The sequence below is a fragment of the Oryctolagus cuniculus genome, chromosome 7 (genome assembly GCF_051225735.1).
Source record: "Oryctolagus cuniculus isolate XC-2025 breed Fujian yellow rabbit chromosome 7, ASM5122573v1, whole genome shotgun sequence".
NCBI classification, from domain to species: domain Eukaryota; kingdom Metazoa; phylum Chordata; class Mammalia; order Lagomorpha; family Leporidae; genus Oryctolagus; species Oryctolagus cuniculus.
In genome coordinates, this window is record NC_142873.1 from 101,939,642 (window position 1) to 101,959,067 (window position 19,426).

Here is a 19,426-nt window from a genome sequence, read left to right on the forward strand (position 1 = left end):
TGGGAGTAGGGGGCATATGGAAAAACCAAAAACATGTAAAATATTGTACGTCATATGGCTTTAGGGAACTAGGGTTTAAATTTGGCTCAGCCATTTCACATCATTAAATCTTGATTTCTCCAATTGTATAAAGGAGGTTGTAAGAGTACTTATATTGTTTATTTAATGAATGTGAATTTCATAGTGCCTAACAAATAGTTAGGTTTCAGAAAATGCTAATGCCATTATTATTATTATTATCTGTCTTTCTTTTGCGTTTTCTTCAATAGTTCTTGGAGAACTATTGAAATTTAAAATTAAATGTCTTTATTATTGTGGAGTGGTTACTGTCATTTTGATGTCAACCTCCTGGTGCTTTCTTCAACAAGACAGATGTCTGGCTTATTTTGGGGTGTTATTTTCAGGCTTCTTAAATTCCAAGGACCAAGAGCCTGAGAGCATGTATGTTTTAAAAAACTGCATCATGTTGGATAATCAAAATGTGGGAAAATCCAAGGTAATATCTTATATAATTTGGAGATGTGTTCTGTGAGTGTAAATGCTGCTGGAATTAGCATTTCAGTTCAACAATCAACTTATTGAAAACCTATTATGTGCAGAATATTGTGTAGAGAGTGTATATATATATTTATATCCTTGTTAACTTTTGGAACCATTATTTGTCCTTCTTTCTTAGATAATGATGTTGAAAATGATCTTCAATCAGACATCAGTTGAGCACTGCAAGACAGACACAGGAAAGCAGAAAGAATGCAACTTCTTCTTAATAGCTGTTCGCCTGGCTTCACTGAACCAGATATTGGATCCCTGGGTTTATCTGCTGCTAAGAAAGATTCTTCTTCGGAAGTTTTGCCAGGTAGCAAATGCTGTCTCCAGCTGCTCTAATGATGGACAGAAAGGGCAGCCTATCTCATTATCTAATGAAATAATACAGTCAGGAGCATGAAAGAGAACACTTAATCAACGTGCATGCTCACAACTTTTGGCAGCAAATATCCCTAAATCTTGTGAATGCAGGCATCTCTGGTATGCCACTGTTTATGCATTGGAGTGGAATTTTTGGTATAATGCTAAATGGTTTCAGAAACATAGATAATCCCTTGGTGCCAAAAGTCCTGAAATACAAACAAAGGAAAATGTATTAATAACAGTCTCATTTTTTTGGGATCTCTGCCATTTATAGCTGAATATGTGGTTATTTATGTGATGAAACCATTTTTATACATGATTTTGATGTGTGGGAGGGCAGAGATAGTTAATATTCAAGTATACTCTGTACTTGGGAGATTTAACCCTACAAATCATTTAGGACAAGGGGATGGCACTTTGTTTTTATTCCAGAACATTGGTCTTCTGTGTTCTCTTTCATTGTCTCACGTTTCCTCTGTTACTTTTTCTTCTTACATTTAAAAAAAATTAATTAGGGTGAAAATGTGTATAACATATCCACAATATTCATTGATAGTGGTGTTATTTAAATAGTGCTGAAGATACCAAGTTAGTTCCAAACCTTCCAAAGTTTAAGATTTGGTTGACTTGGAAATTAGGTTTGCTCCTTATCTGAATAAGAACCAATTCCATTTGTTTCAAATGTAGTGGGGTTTGTGACTACTCAAATTGCTAAATATTCTTTCATCTGAATACATTTTGCATTCCTCTAGCCTGGAAGAGATTCATGAAACTGTTCTGTGACAGTCAGAGAAGTGATTTTTTTTTCAGTATGCTATTTAAGGACTGATTTGGGCACTAAATATAGATACTCTGATTAACTGTTTCCCTTGATTTTCCCACCAACAGCATTCTCCAGCCATTGGGGATCTTCAAATATCAACTCATATTTCTAAAACAAACAAATATTTTGAAGGTTTAATGAAGACTTTCCATAGTTTGGCTTATTTATAGGATAAGAAAATGAGTAATATTGAACCCTTATACTCTCTCTCTGCTCTCTACTTGAAGTATCTCTATCTAGATATTTGTGATTAAAATAGTGATAGTTATTTAAAATATATTAAAATAATAATTTCAATAATATTTCCTTATTACACCCAAAGGCAAACCTTGAGAGTTAAGCTTGACATCTTTGTGATTCAAGGAAATCATTATATTATGTTTTGAGAATTGTACTTTTTAAATAAAAACGCTCCCAAATGTAGTGATCTTTTAAGTCTAGCCAAATGCTTGTCATATCTTTGGCACATTCATTTTATAAAACTATTAGCTTTTTTGTTGTTGTTGAATTTTCAGTTTGTTTTATGACTCTCCTAGTGAATCTTCAAATTTACTTATACCTCTTATAATAGCTGCGACTTCATTGTGTTTAGTAAGCATTTGGAGAAGAATTAATTTTAACAACTACAATATATCTATTGTGTTATTGTGTACACCATAGGTCAGTCAGGAATAATCAATTTAAATGGCCATGCCAAATTGAGTCAGAAGATAAAATCTGAGGGCTATATCGTGATGGTTCTTTCACTAATCTAGATTTTGGAAAATGTAAGAAATAGACTGTACTAAAACCTGGTTATAAAATCTCTCAATGCATATAATTGGGTTACCCCACAGATTACTTGATGGAGTTTAAGACAAAAATACCTACTTCTTTTCAGAAAAAAAAAATGCACTTAAATAACCTTGTAATAAAGAGCTTTGCCTCCTGGGTGATCATCTGACCATAGGTTAAAATCACATAGACATGCACACAGTGTGGATGTGAGTGACATGAACGTGATTGTGTTATTCCTTTCAGTATCTAGTGTAATACCCAAAGTGTACAAATTGTCCTGTAAATATTTTTTCAGTGAATGGACGAATCAAAATTTGCCAAAACCAAGTGCAAATTGGCAAGGCACACACCTTGTGTTGGCAGTGCTTCATGCAATCACAGTCATTAGCATGAGGAAGTGAATGACTTCTGTTTATTATAGAAAAACAAATTTACCTTCAAAGGTGTAGTGTCATCTTAGTATACAGCCAAGAGCTTTATTGTATTAATAATTTAGGAGACTTATGCTTCCAAATAGTAATGGATATTACTGTCAAAAGAATATTACTTTTCATCAAACCACGGAAGTACAGAAGACAAAAGAGCCTGAAACTTATCCTTAACTACAAAATAAATTTCCGTCTAGAGGATATAGAATAGAAATGAAAGAATAACAATTTTTGAACAAATTTTAAAAGGATGTGGGAAAAGAACAAATTATGTAAAATGTATGTGAGCTGTATTATCTAGGCAGCCATTTGTTAGTCTGGGAAAAGCCTGATAAGAATAAGCATCCCAAATGATTTCAGCATTTGATGATAATTAAGTTATATTAAACAGACGTTGTACAGAGATCTAGGTGAGTTTAGAAAGTAGGCATCATAGTCATTCCAAAAGGACATGTCTGTTAGGTTTATTGGCCTTGAAGGTTACTGTCACATGCTTAGTTTATCCATGGATATATTTGAGTGGGAAAAATGTGTGCATAAAATATGGTGATTCCTAAACTTCAAAGTATTGGCAAATGTATGTAAAATTAGCAAGTGTCAAGGATTTTCCAAATAATTAATTTATAAATTATGTTGTGTCATGGAAGAAAATGATGACATGCTATCCACAAATAGTTTATTTTCCAAATAAAATGGTATGGTGAATGTCTTTAAAATATTTTTAAGCTAATGAAAAAAATGTGTTATCTCAAGATTTATCAAACTTACCTAGTGCAATAAACCATGACACTTTAGGTGTAAGGTTTATTCATACTAGTTTTAAACTAATTGGAAAAAGAGGTACACATATGTTTCTGCTAAATACCTCTTTATTTTGTAGATTTCTTGACCATGCTACAGAAAAAAAATCATATAGAACTTCAGGCAAGTTAACCCTAAAATGACCATTGGCATTGACTGATAGATAAACAGTGTTTTAATGAAAATTTTCACTCTGTAGTAATATTCTAATATCAGATCTTAAAGTGGATTAGACCTTTTGTTTATTCTTTTTTTTTTTTTTTTTGGTTTTTGACTTCAAATTAGTGATCAGTTTTCATCCTTACTCACAACAGCACTTATGTAATAGTTCTTGTGGGATGACATAAAACCAGAGTCTGAAAATAGAAAAATTTATCCTTTGAAGATTTGGGATGTTATATTGCCTACTTATTTTTATAATTTAACCCTGAAATCTTCTCTTGAAATACCTGAGAAACTAGAAGATGAAGGATGTAGTGACTGAAGAATATTTATTATTACAAAAATTAAAAGTTTTAATTTGAGTAATTAAAATTTCTATGTTTTATTTATATGAAAAGTTTAGGTTGTCAACCATGATAGATTTTCACAGCTGCTTATTTTTGTGCTTTTATATGTCTCAAAAGCTGTTAAAATTGACATCGGAATAAATGTACAGAATTGTGCAACTGTAGTTAGGTCTGTAGGACTGCTTTCTTAGTTGTGATAAAATACTGATGATAGGTGATATATCTGTGATGTTTCATGACAAGGCTACAATGGAGCCAATTTGTAAAGTTTAACAATCAGCTTAAATTCACATACACATTTGTAAAGAAGTTGTCATCAGTTCAATATTATAAGGAAGCTAACATTTGCAGATTACAAATGAAGCATGAATCAGAGAACTTGTGAAATATTGTATTTTATATATTCAGTTTTATAATTCCTAAAATGGACATGCTATTTAAAGGCTTATAAATTTATATATGTTTAACTGTATGCCATAGCACTATAATACTGTAGAGTACGCTATGCTTCTCTAGAAATGCAATGCAATCAGATGTATATCATACTCATTTATATGTCATGCCACTTCTTTATTGAGAATGGAAATTACTATTTTCAGAAGCTTTGCACCAGATTAATAAGCAACTCAAATATCTATTTTATATATATATATATATATATAATATATTGTTGTTGTTGATGATGATGTTATTAGGAAGATAATTTCTTCCACCTTCCCTACCTTAGCTCTTACCTGCTTATCCATTCTCCTATGGAGAGAAAGTAACAGAAATATTCATTATTGGTGAAACTGAGATTGTTTTTAAGAGACAGAACCTAGTGATATTTCTAACATGCCAAAACCCTAATATGTGAAACAAATCTGAATCTGTTTTTGATAAATCTGCTTTAATGGAACAATTTTATCAGGAACCAATCAGCCTTTCCATGCTTTTTGAGCCTTTTGGAGATGATCCCACTTCTCAAGTTATTTCCAAACAAGCAGCTCTTGAATGCCGTCGTCAGATGATTTGGGAATAGACTATTGTGATTCTTCAATTAAAGCAATTCAGAGGCCTAGCAAGAGCTAGCCAATCTTCAGATTTTAAGACTAACTTGAAAATAGCATGCTTACATAGATTTCAGTTTCTGTAGTTACCACAACTGTAATGCTAAGTTGTGGAAACGCATGTGATTTACTGATATGCTTCAATGTTCTTTCTGCTTTCAGAAGGATACACAGTGGGGGTGGGATAGAGAACACAGAGAAAGTTGTGATGGAAACACTGTGCACTCCCAGTTTATTAAAAGTCTCCATCCTCTTTGGTAAGATCCCAGAAGCAAGGTGTGGAAGGCACTGCATTTATCCTTGCACACCTGAGCATCACTGGGACAAAATGAGGCGTGGTCAGGACTGGTTCCTGTGAAAGCAAGTAATAAGTTCACTTAGGTCATCACTGACTGCTACACTCTGTGCCTTTCCAACTCTCCTGAAGTGTGTGTTTGTGGGGTGGGGTGGCAGCAAGAGAGAAAAGAGAGAGAGAGAATATCTTACCTCCTCCCTGTCTTATGTAACCAAATTTTTTATACAAATAGTATAAAGTTATTTAGAAAAATTAAAAATAGGCGCTAATTATCATGATCCGTTTACAACAAATGAGTGGAAGTATTATTTACAAAGTGTGCCTAAGGAAGAGCTATGTTCACTGGCACTTTCATCCATATAGGAAGCCCATGGTTCTCATGTCTCCTCCTCAGCATTCCATCTGTACACATTCGTATTAGTGGGAAGGTGTATTTTGTCACCTCTGTGTAAAGCCTTTTGGGTAGTTATGTTCAGTGTATTTAAAGTATCTCCCAGTGTGTTGAAAGGCTGCTCTTCAATACCATGTAGACAAAGAATGAAAGAGACCTTGAAAAGTTCATTAGAACTTTGATAACATTTACGCCATGGCTAGTCTATGTATTTAATGAGTGTATGTTATTTATGTTGTATTTGTCAATGGAAAATAAAGTTGAATATTATGAAATGTCACTGTCTTTTTTTTCCTGATGCCAATTCATTTCAGGGATATTCTATTTATAACTGTAGTAAGTATTTTGCTGAAATCCTATTTGACATGCTTTGTCAAATGATATCACAAGAGAATGAAATAGCTGATGCTATCTGGAACAATTAGGTCATTTTGTTTTATATTCCACAGTCACCTACATAACACACTATTATTGATTTGCTATAAATCTGAGAAAATTCTCTTCCATTTTCAACATGACACTTCATGTTGTAATCCTTGGACTATTCTTTTTTAACACTCAAGCATATTTATACTTTTTAAAGGTAATTCTTCACCCTTTCTTGTGGATTCTGGTTTAATCTGCAGGTGACTAAAATAAAAAATTGTCCTTGCTCAGCATCAGACCCTTTAACAGACAATACCTGGATATTGGTGTGAGCTGATTAATGGTGGTGACGAATGCTGGCTGCCCTACCAACTTGTTCCTTGTGTTTATTTGAGACACTCTTCCTTTTCTTCAGTGAAGAGAGGAGTTTTATTGAATCTAGATTGCAAAGGCAAATTTATTAACAACAACAACAACAAAATAGCACATTGAGCTTGTCCTCCCTCTTCCTAAGTAAAAGCCTTTATGGAGAACCGTGTTTCTGGTTCCTCACATGGCCATTTTAGGCTGCGGATTAGATCTTATGATCTCCACACTCTTTGTAAAACAACTCAGGCTATTATGGGTATGGTTGTCCAGAAATCTCTACCACCATACTGGTGAACCTGCAGGCTAAAGGTGAGACATTCCTCAGTTTCATGTCCTCAGAGAGCATGGGGTCAGATATCCTTGAAACCATTTTGCATGCTAAGAAATGCTTGATTAAATTGAGTCTAGGCATTGGGTACAGAGAATTCAAACCAGTTCCCTAAAGCTTTATTTTTCTTTCTTTCTGCATGTACCTATTATGTGTCAGGCTCTGGTAGGTGCTAAGACATGAGCATTAATAAGATACACTTTCAACAAATTTATAATCTGTCAGGGAAATAGGAAATATAGTCAGCCCTCCATACCTGAGGGTTTTGCATCCATGAATTCAACCAATCATGAATTGAAAAATATTTGAAAAAGTTTGTGTCTGCACTGAACACTGACAAACCTTACTTTAATTTGTCATTATTTTCTAAACAATATAGGAAAACAGCTTTACATAGCCTTAATTTGTATTAGGTATAATAAGTGGTCTGTAGGTGAATTAAGACATACAGGGAGATGCACAGCAGTTGCATGCAAATTCTATATGTAATTTGAGCATCCACAGGTTTTTGTATTTCTGAGGATTCCTGAAACCCATCCCCTATAGATACCAAGAGATGAGTGTAATTTGATCACCATTAGAGTAAGCACACGAGCATGTGGAGAATGTGCCACTAAAATGGGAAATATTTCCTACAAGCAGGTGACATTTGATCTGCATCTTGAACAAAGGAGGAGGTGTGAACCTAGAAGGATATTTTCTCAATGCATCCTATTATTAAATATTTACTTATGTATTTTTATTTATTTGAAAGGAAGAGCAATATATACATGGAGATAGATAGATAGATAAGTAGACAGATGCATAGATAGATAGATAGATGCATAGATAGATAGATACATAGATGGTAGATAGATGGAGAGAGAGATCTATATCATGATTCACTTCCCCAGATGCCCACAATAGTTGAGGCTGGGCCAGGCTGAAGTGAGGAGCCAAGAATTCCATCCAGGTCTACCAGCTGGGTGACAGGGGCACAAGCACTTGAGCCATTACCTACTGCCTCCCAGGGTGTGCATTAGCAGGAAGCTGCAATGCAGAATGGAGTGCACTTGAACCCAGGCACTCTGATATGGGATGTGAGTGTACCAAGTAGTGGATTAACCCCACTGTACCACAAAATCTGCCCCTCAACTTATTCTCTTAAAAACTACTATTTCCAGGGCCAACACTGTGGCATAGCAGGTAAAACTGCCACCTACAACACTGATATCCCATATGGGTGCTGGTTCGAGTCCCAACTGCTCTGCTTCTGATCCAGTTCTCTGCTAATGGCCTTGGAAAGCCATGGAAGATAGCCATTGCAGGCACCAGGGGAGTGAACCAGCAGATGGAAGACTTCCTCTCTCTCTCTCCCTCTCTCTGTGTCTCTCTATCTATCTCTCTCTGTCTCCGGAACTTTGCCTTTTGAAGAAAATAAATAAATCTTAAAAAAACAAAACAAAAAACTCTACTATTTCCAAGGCTTTCAAGCAGACAAAGTTCCAGTGGTCTATAAAAATGTGGATCTGAATAGAACATAACTCTACAACATCTCAGAATAGGCAAGACTTAAAACCTTAAAAAAGAGCAGGGTCTTTTAACCTTGATACTCATTATACATTGAGCCAGACAATTCTTTGTTGTACTGGGTTGTTCTGTGCACTGTAGGTTTTTTTTTTATCGGTATCCCTGCCTTTATCTGCTAAATGCCAGTAATGCCTCCCTAATTGTGATAACAACAACAACAACAACAAAAATGCTCAGAACCTCTGCCTAGTGCAGAGGCCATGGCAACCAAGCAGGTGCTATGCACGGTTTGCAGGAACAGGACATGTGTGGGGTCTTTGTCCTGAAAGCCACCATTCTGGCATTTCCCAAAGCAGCAGCCACTGAGATGCCAGTGTGTGTCTGCACAAAAATGTCGTGCTACCACTATAACAAAGCCTGGATCACCACAGGCCTTGATCGGCTTCCATAATCACATAAACCTATTCACAGACCAGGAGGTACGATTTCTTAGACAGTATCATCTTTCTCTTGATGCCTCCAATCCCTATTCTGTTTTTGATAAGAGGCCCTAGGGTTAGATGTCTCTCAAAGGGATATTGAAAATGAGTCCTTTTCTCCCAGGACCTTTAAAAATGTGCTGTAATTATTTTTAATTAAGTACACATTTCCAGACTGGTGCCTTAGTATGAGAGGACTAATTTACTGAACTCTCTCTTTAATAGGTTTTTTGCATAATTGGTTCTTGTAACAGAACTGTAGAAGCTTCATTTTATCTGAAAAAAGATTTTTATCAGAGGGTATTCAAGTATTGAGCAGATGTTTCTTGATAAAGATCTTGGCTTCCTGAGTTGATCCCAGTCTGCCATTCCTCAGGTGTACAGTTATTACCATACATTTTATTATTATTTTTTATTTATTTTTTGACAGGCAGAGTGGACAGGAGAGAGAGACAGAGAGAAAGGTCTTCCTTTTGCCATTGGTTCACCCTCTAATGGCCTCCGCGGCCGGCACGCTAAGGCCGGTGCATCGCGCTGATCCGAAGGCAGGAGCCAGGTGCTTATCCTGGTCTCCCATGGGGTGCAGGGCCCAAGCACTTGGGCCATCCTCCACTGCCTTCCCGGGCCACAGCAGAGAGCTGGCCTGGAAGAGGGGCAACTGGGACAGAATCCAGCGCCCCGACTGGGACTAGAACCCAGTGTGCCGGCGCCGCAAGGTGGAGGATTAGCCTAGTGAGCTGCGGTGCTGGCCCTATTACCATACATTTTGATAACAGAGTTCAAGTCAATAGCTCTGTAACTGACACTAGTTAAACCTCTTATTTAAGTGAAATGGGAAAATGATATTCCCAAAAAACTTAAAATCCAAATCTGACCAATGTAGTAAAATTAGAACAAGGGTATGTTATATAACTATAAATTTCTGAGACCAAGTAAGAAAGGACCATGAATAATCATCATTTATTCTTATTGTTATTATGATGCATTTTTATTTGAGAGAGAGAGAGACAGAGAGAGAGTTTGTGCACTCCTGTCCACTAACTCATTCCATAACACCTGCAACATCTGGGGCAGGAGTAGGGAGTCAGGAACTCAGTCCACGTCTCCCATGTAGGTGGCAGAGACCCAGCTACCCGAACCATCACCAGCTGCCTTCCAGGGTCTGCACTATCAAATTGAGAGTGAAACCAAGAATCAAACCCAGACACTTCGATATAGGACAGGGGCATCTTAAGTGCTAGGCCAAACACCTGCCCCATGATGTAATTTTTAAATGACGGCTTTGACTATAAGGTACAATGTTGGTTGAATCTGGTTTTGAAAAAAAAAACTGGGAGAAAATAATTCTGAAATCTTCACCAGTCAAGGCCTCTTGAAATTAGATTTATTTTGAAAGTGCCCTAAAGAACACTGGATCTTAATCACTTTGGAACTGGGGACCCCTGTGAGAATCAAAGACCCCTCTGATGAAAGTTATGGATCCTTTCCCCACCCAAAGCACAGAGGACTGTTGTACAATGTCTGAAATTGTACAGACATCCTGAGTTTCTCTATAGATCTTTGGGAATTTGTGAACACAAGAAGTATTGCTATGAGAGAGTATTTATAATTCAAGAAATTGCATGAGCTTCCATGTTTGGTTAGAAAACTAAAACCTAAAACTGGAACCAAATCAACATAATCATTTTCCTCTAAATGCCAAAATTCCTTGACATCTCATTCTACACTCATAATAGTAAACTGACAAAACAAAGGTAGACTTAGCACAAGAATTGCAATCATGTAAGAAGTTTCCATCATATGAGAATAAGAAACAAAACACTATAATCCAGAAAAGGAGCAATACAGGTTACACAATAGAAAAACAGGTGGGAAAGTGACAGGACCATTTCTTGTTAAAAATACAATTTATCCAATGACGTATTTGCCTTGTGCTGGGCCAGCAAAAGATATTTAATATGTAATTATTTAAAAAATTAATAAAAACTCACTTCTTTTTTTCAAACTTTTATTTAATGAATATAAATTTCCAAAGTACAGAATATGGATTACAATGGCTTCCCCCCATAACGTCCCTCCCACCCGCAACCCTCCCCTTTCCCACTCCCTCTCCCCTTCCATTCACATCAAGATTCATTTTCATTTCTCTTTATATACAGAAGATCAGTTTAGCATACATGAAGTAAAGATTTCAACAGTTTGCACCCACACAGAAACATAAAGTAAAAAATACTGTTTGAGTACTAGTTATAGCATTAAATCTCAATGTACAGCACACTAAGGATAAAGATCCTACATGAGGAGTAAGTGCACAGTGACTCCTGTTGTTGACTTAACAAATTGACACTCTTGTTTATGGCCTCAGTAATCACCCTAGGCTGTTGTCATGAGCTGCCAAGGCTATGGAAGCCCCCTGAGTTCACTGACTCTGATCATATTTAGACAAGGCCATGGTCAAAGTGGAAGTTCTCTCCTCCCTTCAGAGAAAGGTACCTCCTTCTTTGATGACCCATTCTTTCCACTGGGATCTCACTCGCAGAGATCTTTCATTTAGTTTTTTTTTTTTTTTTTTTTTTTTTCCCAGAGTGTTTTGGCTTTCCATGCCTGAAATAGTCTCATGGGCTTTTTAGCCAGATCTGAATGCCTTAAGGGATGATTCTGAGGCCAGAGTGCTGTTTAGGACATCTGCCATTCTATGGGTCTGCTGTGTATCTCACTTCCCATGTTGGATCATTCTCTCCCTTTTTTATTCTATCAGCTAGTATTTGCAGACACTATTTATGTGATCCCTTTGGTTCTTAGTCCTATCATTATGATCAGTTGTGAACAGAAATTGATCACTGGGACTGGTGAGATGGCATTGGTACATGCCACCTTGATAGGATTGAATTGGAATCCCCTGGTATAAAAACTCACTTCTTGTTTTCGAAAAATACAATCTCCTATATAGATGACAGTTACATGGTTAGAATGTAACTTGACTTACTACAACACACACACACACACACACATTTACATTTCTGCAAAGGCAGCAGGGAGAGCCTTATTTACTGAAAGTCTGAGCAAGTGCAAGGCACATACTTAAATATATTCTTTAAAGATGTTATTTATTTATCTGAGAGGTAGGGTTACAGTGAGAGAGAGGAAGAGACAGAGAGCAAGGTTTTCTATTTTCAGGTTCACTCACCAAATGGCCACAACTGCTGGAGCAGGCTTTGATCCGAAGCCAGGAGCCAGGAGTTTCTTCCCAGTCCCCCATGCAGGTTCAGAGGACCAAGCCCTTGGGCCATTTTGTACCGCTGTTTCCCAGGCCATAAGCAGAGACCTGGATTAAAAGAGGAGCAGCTGTGACACAAACTGGCACCCATAAGGGATTCCAGAGCCACAGGCAGAGAGAGGCTTAGCCTACTATGCCACAGTGCTGGTCCTTACAGATATTTTTACTAAAGCCGTAGGCAAAATGCTGACCTGATGGTGATACTTTGTTTCTCTAGAGGGCAAAGTGTGGAGCAAGTAATTTCATTTGTCTTTACGTTTCTCTTACTGCCTTACTGAGAAAGATAGAAAGAAAGGAAATCTTGAGCATTTAACTATTTGTCAGTAAGAAACAGCTCTTTGATACTAAAGCATCCTACATTCTGGTTGTGTGTGTATAAGTTGGACAGCTGCAGAAGTGTGTGTATGAAATTGCAATTACTTGTCATGAGTCACTGACCTGAAGTCTCCTTGGAAGATCTAGTAAAGGCCATTTTTAGAGAAAAATCAACTTCCCTTTGTTATTTATTTTCAACATTGCTTGGCTATTTAAGTTTTGTCCTAACCTTTATTTTAAGAATTATGGTCACAAAATCAATTTTTATATTTTAGCTAAAATTGATATTGATATATTGCCAAGGAAAACCACTGCCTTAAATGTTGGATGGTCCCAGTTAGACATCTGTGGCTCTTGTGCTTATCCCAGATTTTCCTCCACAATGTTTATTTTGAATAACATTAATAAAAATTTGAAGTTGAACTAATTCATTTATTTTATAAGAAATTATAAATGTGTAATTTATTTTTTAAATGTTTATTTTTAAACATTTTTTTTAAAAGAGAGATAGAAAGAAGAAGAAAAATGAGAGAGAAAGAAAGAAAGAATATCTTTCATCAGCAGATTGACTGCCCAAATGGCTACAACGGCCAGGACTGGGCCAAAACCAGGAGTTCACAACTCTGTCTAGGTCTCCGACAAGGGTGATATGGTTTGGCAGGGAACCAAGTGTTGGAGCCATCAATGCTGCATCCCAGGCATATTAGTAGGAAGCTGGATCAGAAGTGGAGCAGCTGGGATATGAACTGACACTCTGATATGGGATGGGATGTCCCAGTGGTAGCTTCACTAACTGTGTTACAATGCCTGCCCCTTATTTATTTTTAAAATTTTTGTTTAGTTATCTGTGTGTTTTATTTTATTTTATTTTATTTTATTTTATTTTATTTATTATTTGACAGAGTGACAAAGAAACAGACAGAAACAGAGCTCTCTCATCTGTTGGTTCACTTCTCAAATGCTCACAATGGCTAGCACTGGGCCAGGGGAAAGTCAGGGGCCAGGATCGGAATTTAGATCTCTCCCATGGGTGGCAGGGACCCAAGTGCTCACACCATCACCTGCTACCTCCAAGAGTGTGGGTTAGCAGGAAGGTGGAATACAGAATGGAGCTGGGATTTGAATGGAGTCTCTCTGATTTGGGATGCAGGGGTCCCAAGAGGCATCTTAACTGCTGTGCCAAATGCTCATCCCTAAAATATTTTTAAAGTATTTTTCAAATAAAGTCATTTCACAAAAATGTTCTCTATGCTTCTGTTTGTCATAATGAAAAAGAAAAGTCTTCTACATTTGACAAAGAGTCAGAATACCTAGGTTCAATAATCTCACTTGCTATTCAATGGTTGTTTTCCCTTGACAATTGATGAACCTATCTGAACTGAAATTTCCTCATAAGCACAAAATTATTAGGATTAAACGAATCATGAGGGAGGGTAAAAGCGCTTTTGAAAGTACTGTACAAATGGTTAATGTTATTTATTTTATTATGCTCATTTCATTAGTGGAACAATATTAGAAAATTAATTATGATTATTCTCATCTCAGACAAGTTTAGTACCATTTTCCCAATTTAATATTGAGCAATCACACATTCACTTCTAATAGAAGCCTGGTTGTGGTCCAGATGGGGTTTGTGAACCTGAGAAAGAGTCATAACTTCATTTTTATTTTTATTTTTTTTTAAAAAAGGTTTACTTATTTATTTGAAAGGCAGAGTTACAGACAGAGAAAGAGGTCTTCCATCCTCTGGTTCACTCTGCAAATAGCAGCGATGGCCAGAGCTGAGCCAGGCCGAAGCCAGGAGCCAGGAGCCAGGAGTCTCCCACATGGACACAGGTTCTCAAGCCCTTAGGCCCTCTCCCACTTACGTCACAGGCCATTAGCAGAGAGCTGGGTCAGAAAAGGAGGCCCCAGGACAGGAACCTGTGCTCACGTAGGATGCCGGCACTGCAGGCTGAGGCGTAACCTACTTCACCACACGTCAGCCGACATAACTTCTTTAAGATTTAGTTCCTCATCTGCGAAATAAGGGGTTGATGGATCCATGTGGAGGCTTCCAACTGGAAATTCATGATTCTCTTTTCTCTCTGGAAATGTCATGAAGCTTGTCTCGTTGGCTAAGCACAGATAAGCTATTTCCTTCTTAAATCTTGGAAAAGAGCTCATAGGAAACCTCCAGGAGACAAAGATAGTAAGGTCCATGACATGTTTCTGTTCTTTTTCCTCAAAAAGAAATTTTAGGTTCCCAACCTCCCTGCTCTACAAAATTAATCTTTTTCTTAACCAAATTGTCAGATCCTTGAACACAGGGTCTATGCTGTCCCAAGTCCTATGTTCTTAGTTGTTAGATTGTGGCATATGTTTATTTATTTATGACTCAAGAAATATATCATAAAGGTTAGGTCCTGTAGATTTGCATATACTTGAGCTTATTAGCATGTGTGTGCATGTGTGATGCCCATTAAACCTCAAACACATGCTCCTTTTCTAAAATGAAGTTTTTCTTAAGCACATTTTTAGTAAAACATGATGTATGTCTCTAAAACTCAAGTAATGCCAAAATCCTATGAAACCCACAGTCCTCATCTAACCCTGAGCATCATGCTGCTCTCAACCATATCTCCAAACAGTATGCTTGTATTTCTGTCCCTTGGTTTTTCTAATTTCAACATTGCATGTCGATTTTCTATTTTACTGGATTTAACTCTCCCCTCTCTCATTCTTCCATCACTGCTGCAACACAACCTTTGTCAAATCAATATTTGGTATTTGTACTTTTATGACTGTAAATGTCCTTCACTGCTGAGTGAGTAGCACTGTGGTTGTGTTTCCTTTTCTTTTATTCTGGAGTTAAAAACTCATCCAATTTTCGGTTTTAATAGCTTTCTTTGAGGCAATGACTAAACCTCAAGTTTTTCCAAGTGCTTAAATCTGATAATTTTTGCTGTCTTTGGAGCCCAACATTTTTCTGGGTCTCTCTGCTATTTGTCCTTTTGTGTCTCTTTAATGAGATACCCTGTTCTCTGCACCCCGTGTTTTGGTGAGTCTTGAATTATTCACTCATTTTGACACTCCTCCCTTCCCAGCACGGCCTTCTTAATAAGAAAGGCTGGAAGAAACCAAGCATCTAGAAATGGAAAGAGATTGCTTTTATAAAAATCATGAATGATACCAACACTAGTGATAAAAACAAGAGTGAGGGAAGTCATTTTATGAGGACTGACATGTACATGTGTCATGTGGTAGGTGGCGTTATTACCGCTTTTCAGATGAGCAGACTGAGAGGTTCATGGAGGGTAAATCGCTTGACTGAGTCTACAGTAACTGAGAAGTGAAGGTGTCGCTCATACCTGATTTCAGGTTAAACTGTAATCATCATGTAACCCTGAACAAAGAATTACTACTGTGATTATTTTCTGAACCTTTAAGATTATCTCTGACGGCTCCTCGACAGCCCCGTCACAAAATTGCTCCATTATTGATACCTGAGCATTTTCCAAAGCCACAGACCATCTTGGGCAACAGTAGTGAGTCAGCATTCCAACAGTGCTGACTGGATTCAGCAAACAACATGCTTAACAAGAATTTGCCCATATATCCAACCTGGATGTGTGCACACTATTCTTTGGTAGAGCAGGACCACTTCTACCATGGAGAGTATTGACTCCCTGGCAGAAGACAGTTTCAAAGAAAGGTTGTGCTCCCCCCACTCCCCAGGCCTGTGGGTTTTGCTGAAGCTAAGAATTTATCATGATTTGGATTATTAAAGTTACATATTCCTCCTTTTTGTTTTTCATTTCTTTTTTGGTTTTCCTTTTATATTTCCTCTGTGGCTTACTATGCTGACAAGCAAAAGGTACTTGGGCTTCCTAATTAAGAAGGACTCCTAGGAGAATTGGTGAAATTCAGGACAAAACAGAGGAGAGCAGGCTCTTTGTCAGCAGTGAAGTCATTCTGTTTATCATCTTTCCAGGCTTAATTTTGATATTTGCTCTATCTTCTTCCTGAAAAATACAACGTGACTTCAGAGTGGAGTCGATTTCATCTTTGAGAATGAGAATGAACTCCTACCCCTGTTTTTGAGTCTTCCTTCCCTCATTGCTAACAGTCAAAATTTATTTGGTCTGTTTGAAATTTGATCCATTGGCCAATTTCCTCTTCAACTGGCTGTTCTTTGGGTTCCATTGGTCAGACTGATTAGAACAGGTAGGATAATTTGCTCAAGGGAATATAAACTCTTAGCATCTTCAAAACTCAAGTTCTATTGTCACTAAGTGAGTTCAAAAGGCAGCCCATCCATTGCTAACTAAACTTGAAACATTGGTCTCATTTTTACATTGTCTATTGACTATTTCTATATCAATACAACTATGATCAATAGCTCTCAGGCAAATCAGAATCAACTGACATTTATTCAGAATGAACTTAACACAGCAACATATGTCTTTATTAAAAAAAATACAGGGTAACAGGGGGGATTAAACGAGGTAATATATGTAAATCTTCCAGAAGAGTGGTGGGTACACTAACTACAGAGGGGGCATTGTTGTTTCTTCAGTAGTGATAATGGTGGCTACAACACCAGTAGTAATGACTGAAGGAATCCATAAACCATATTGGTAATGTGGAAAAAGACATTTTGACCCCTGTACTCATTCTTAATATAGTTTTTGAAGACCAAAACATATACCATTGTGTTTGAGAGCATGGAGGTGGTACATGCTAGTTCTAATTTATTAGTTGGCAGACCTTAATCAAATTAACATATATTTTTCTAACCTCAATTTGTTTAACTATAAATGAAGATAATAATTTTACTTAAATGCACATTTATTGCTAGCATTCAATGAAATAATGCATGTAAATACTTAGCTGGTGCCTGGCACTTAATCAGAATTTGATAAATGATCATGAATATGTTTTTATAAATTATTATTATTAATATTATAATTACATATAATATTATTATTATTAATATTAAAATCAAGCTCAGAAGTCTCAGTTTCCAGCTGAGGCTGAGTGTCCTCAGAAGCATACAAATTTTTCTGAAAACTTCTCAAAGATAAAAGATAAAGATTCAAAGAAGCAGAAGAAATAATAAAAGTCAACAAAATGAAGAACTTTTGTTTTGCTAAAGTGTATTGTTCTTATGAGAAATGGTTCCAGTAGCATAGAAGAGGTGTTTTGAAAAGTTCTTTTTGGGGCATAGTGGATTAAACTGCAGCTGGCAATGCTGGCAGAGATTTGAATCCAGTGTGCTCCACTTCGAATCCAGTTCCCTGCTAATGAGCCTAGGAAAAGAAGCAGATGACCCAAGTCCTTGGGTGCCTGCACCCACATGGGAGACCCAGTTGAAGTTCCTGGCTCCTGGCTTCAGCATGGTCCAGCCCCACCTGTTACAGTCATCTGGGGACGCAAGAGTCTCTCTCTGTCTCTGTCTCTGTCTCTCCTTCTGTCTCTATAACTCTGCCTTTCAAATAAAATAAATACATCTTTAAAAAAAGGTAAATCCTTTTAACAACCTAACATGAAACCAGAAAAAACAGAAATGAGGTCCTTGGGAAAAGAAGTAAACTTTGAGCTGTCAGGTCTTGTTTGAAAAGATTCAAATAGGATGTGGTCAAATTAGTTAATGCTTTCTTGCCACTATCTAATATAAACTGATATAACCTCTGTGCACCAGCTCAATTTCCTAATCTGTAAATAATTAGTGGAATAATAAAGTCTAGTTTACAAGGTGACTGTAAATATTTGAAAAGGTAATATATATTCAAGCCACATTAATGCAGGTTATTCATACGGTGCTATTCATCATCATTGTATTGTCATCATCATTTCAATTACAAAATTCTCATAAGTTTACCAAGATACTTATTATACAATAATTATTATACTTATTATACAATAATTTATTTCTGGATACTTAAGGTCATTTATTTATCTGCTGTAAAATTCTCAGCAAATATAACTACCAGAAAATGTTTTTTAAAACTTTTATTTAGCAAATATAAATTTCCAAAGTACAGTTTATGGATTACATTCATTTTTTCCTCCCATAACTTCCCTCCCCCCTGCAACCCTCCAAACTCCCACTCCCTCTCCCCTTCCATTCACATCAAGATTCATTTTCAATTCTCTTTATATACAGAAGATCAATTTAGTATATATTAAGTAAAGATTTCATCAGTTTGCGCCCACACAGAACATAAAGTGTAAAATACTGGTTGAGTACTAGTTATAGCATTAATTCACATTGAACAACACATTAAGGACAGAGATCCTACACAAGGAATAAGTGCACAGTGACTCCTGTTGTTGACTTAACAAATTGACACTCTTGTTTATGGCCTCAGTAATCACCCTAGGCTCTTGTCATGAGTTGCCAAGGCTATGGAAGCCTTTTCAGTTTGCCAACTCTGATCTTATCTAGACAAGGCCATAGTCAAAGTGGAAGTTCACTCCTCCCTTCAGAGGAAGGTACCTCCTTCTTTGATGGCCCATTCTTTCTACTGGAATCTCACTCACAGAGATCTTTCATTTAGGTAATTTTTTTTTTTTTTTTTGCCATAGTGTCTTGGCTTTCCATGCCTAAAATACTCTCATGGGGGGTTCTTCAGCCGGATCTGCATGCCTTAAGGGCTGATTCTGAGGCCAGAGTGCTATTTAGGACATCTGCCATTCTGTGAGTCTGCTGTGTATCCTGCTTCCCATGTTGGATCGTTCTCTCCCTTTTTATTCTATCAGTTAGTATTAGCAGACACTAGTCTTGTTTATGTGATCCTTTTGATTCTTAGACCTATC

At 36.9% G+C, this 19,426-nt stretch overlaps 1 protein-coding gene across 7 annotated transcripts in view; it reads left to right on the top strand.

Annotated features, from left to right (window-relative positions):
* The window catches only part of PTGER3 (prostaglandin E receptor 3), a 189,284-nt gene that overhangs the window by 39,162 nt on the left and 130,696 nt on the right, over positions 1–19,426 (top strand). For 6 of the 7 annotated variants that reach the window (XR_016236693.1, XM_051856034.3, XM_089336654.1 and 3 more), the window contains 1 exon segment: positions 677–856. Coding sequence is in view for 6 of the 7 variants with exons in the window: in XM_051856034.3 (XP_051711994.1) it covers positions 677–856 (180 nt within the window). In the remaining variant the exon portion in view is untranslated. 7 annotated transcript variants of the gene reach the window in all.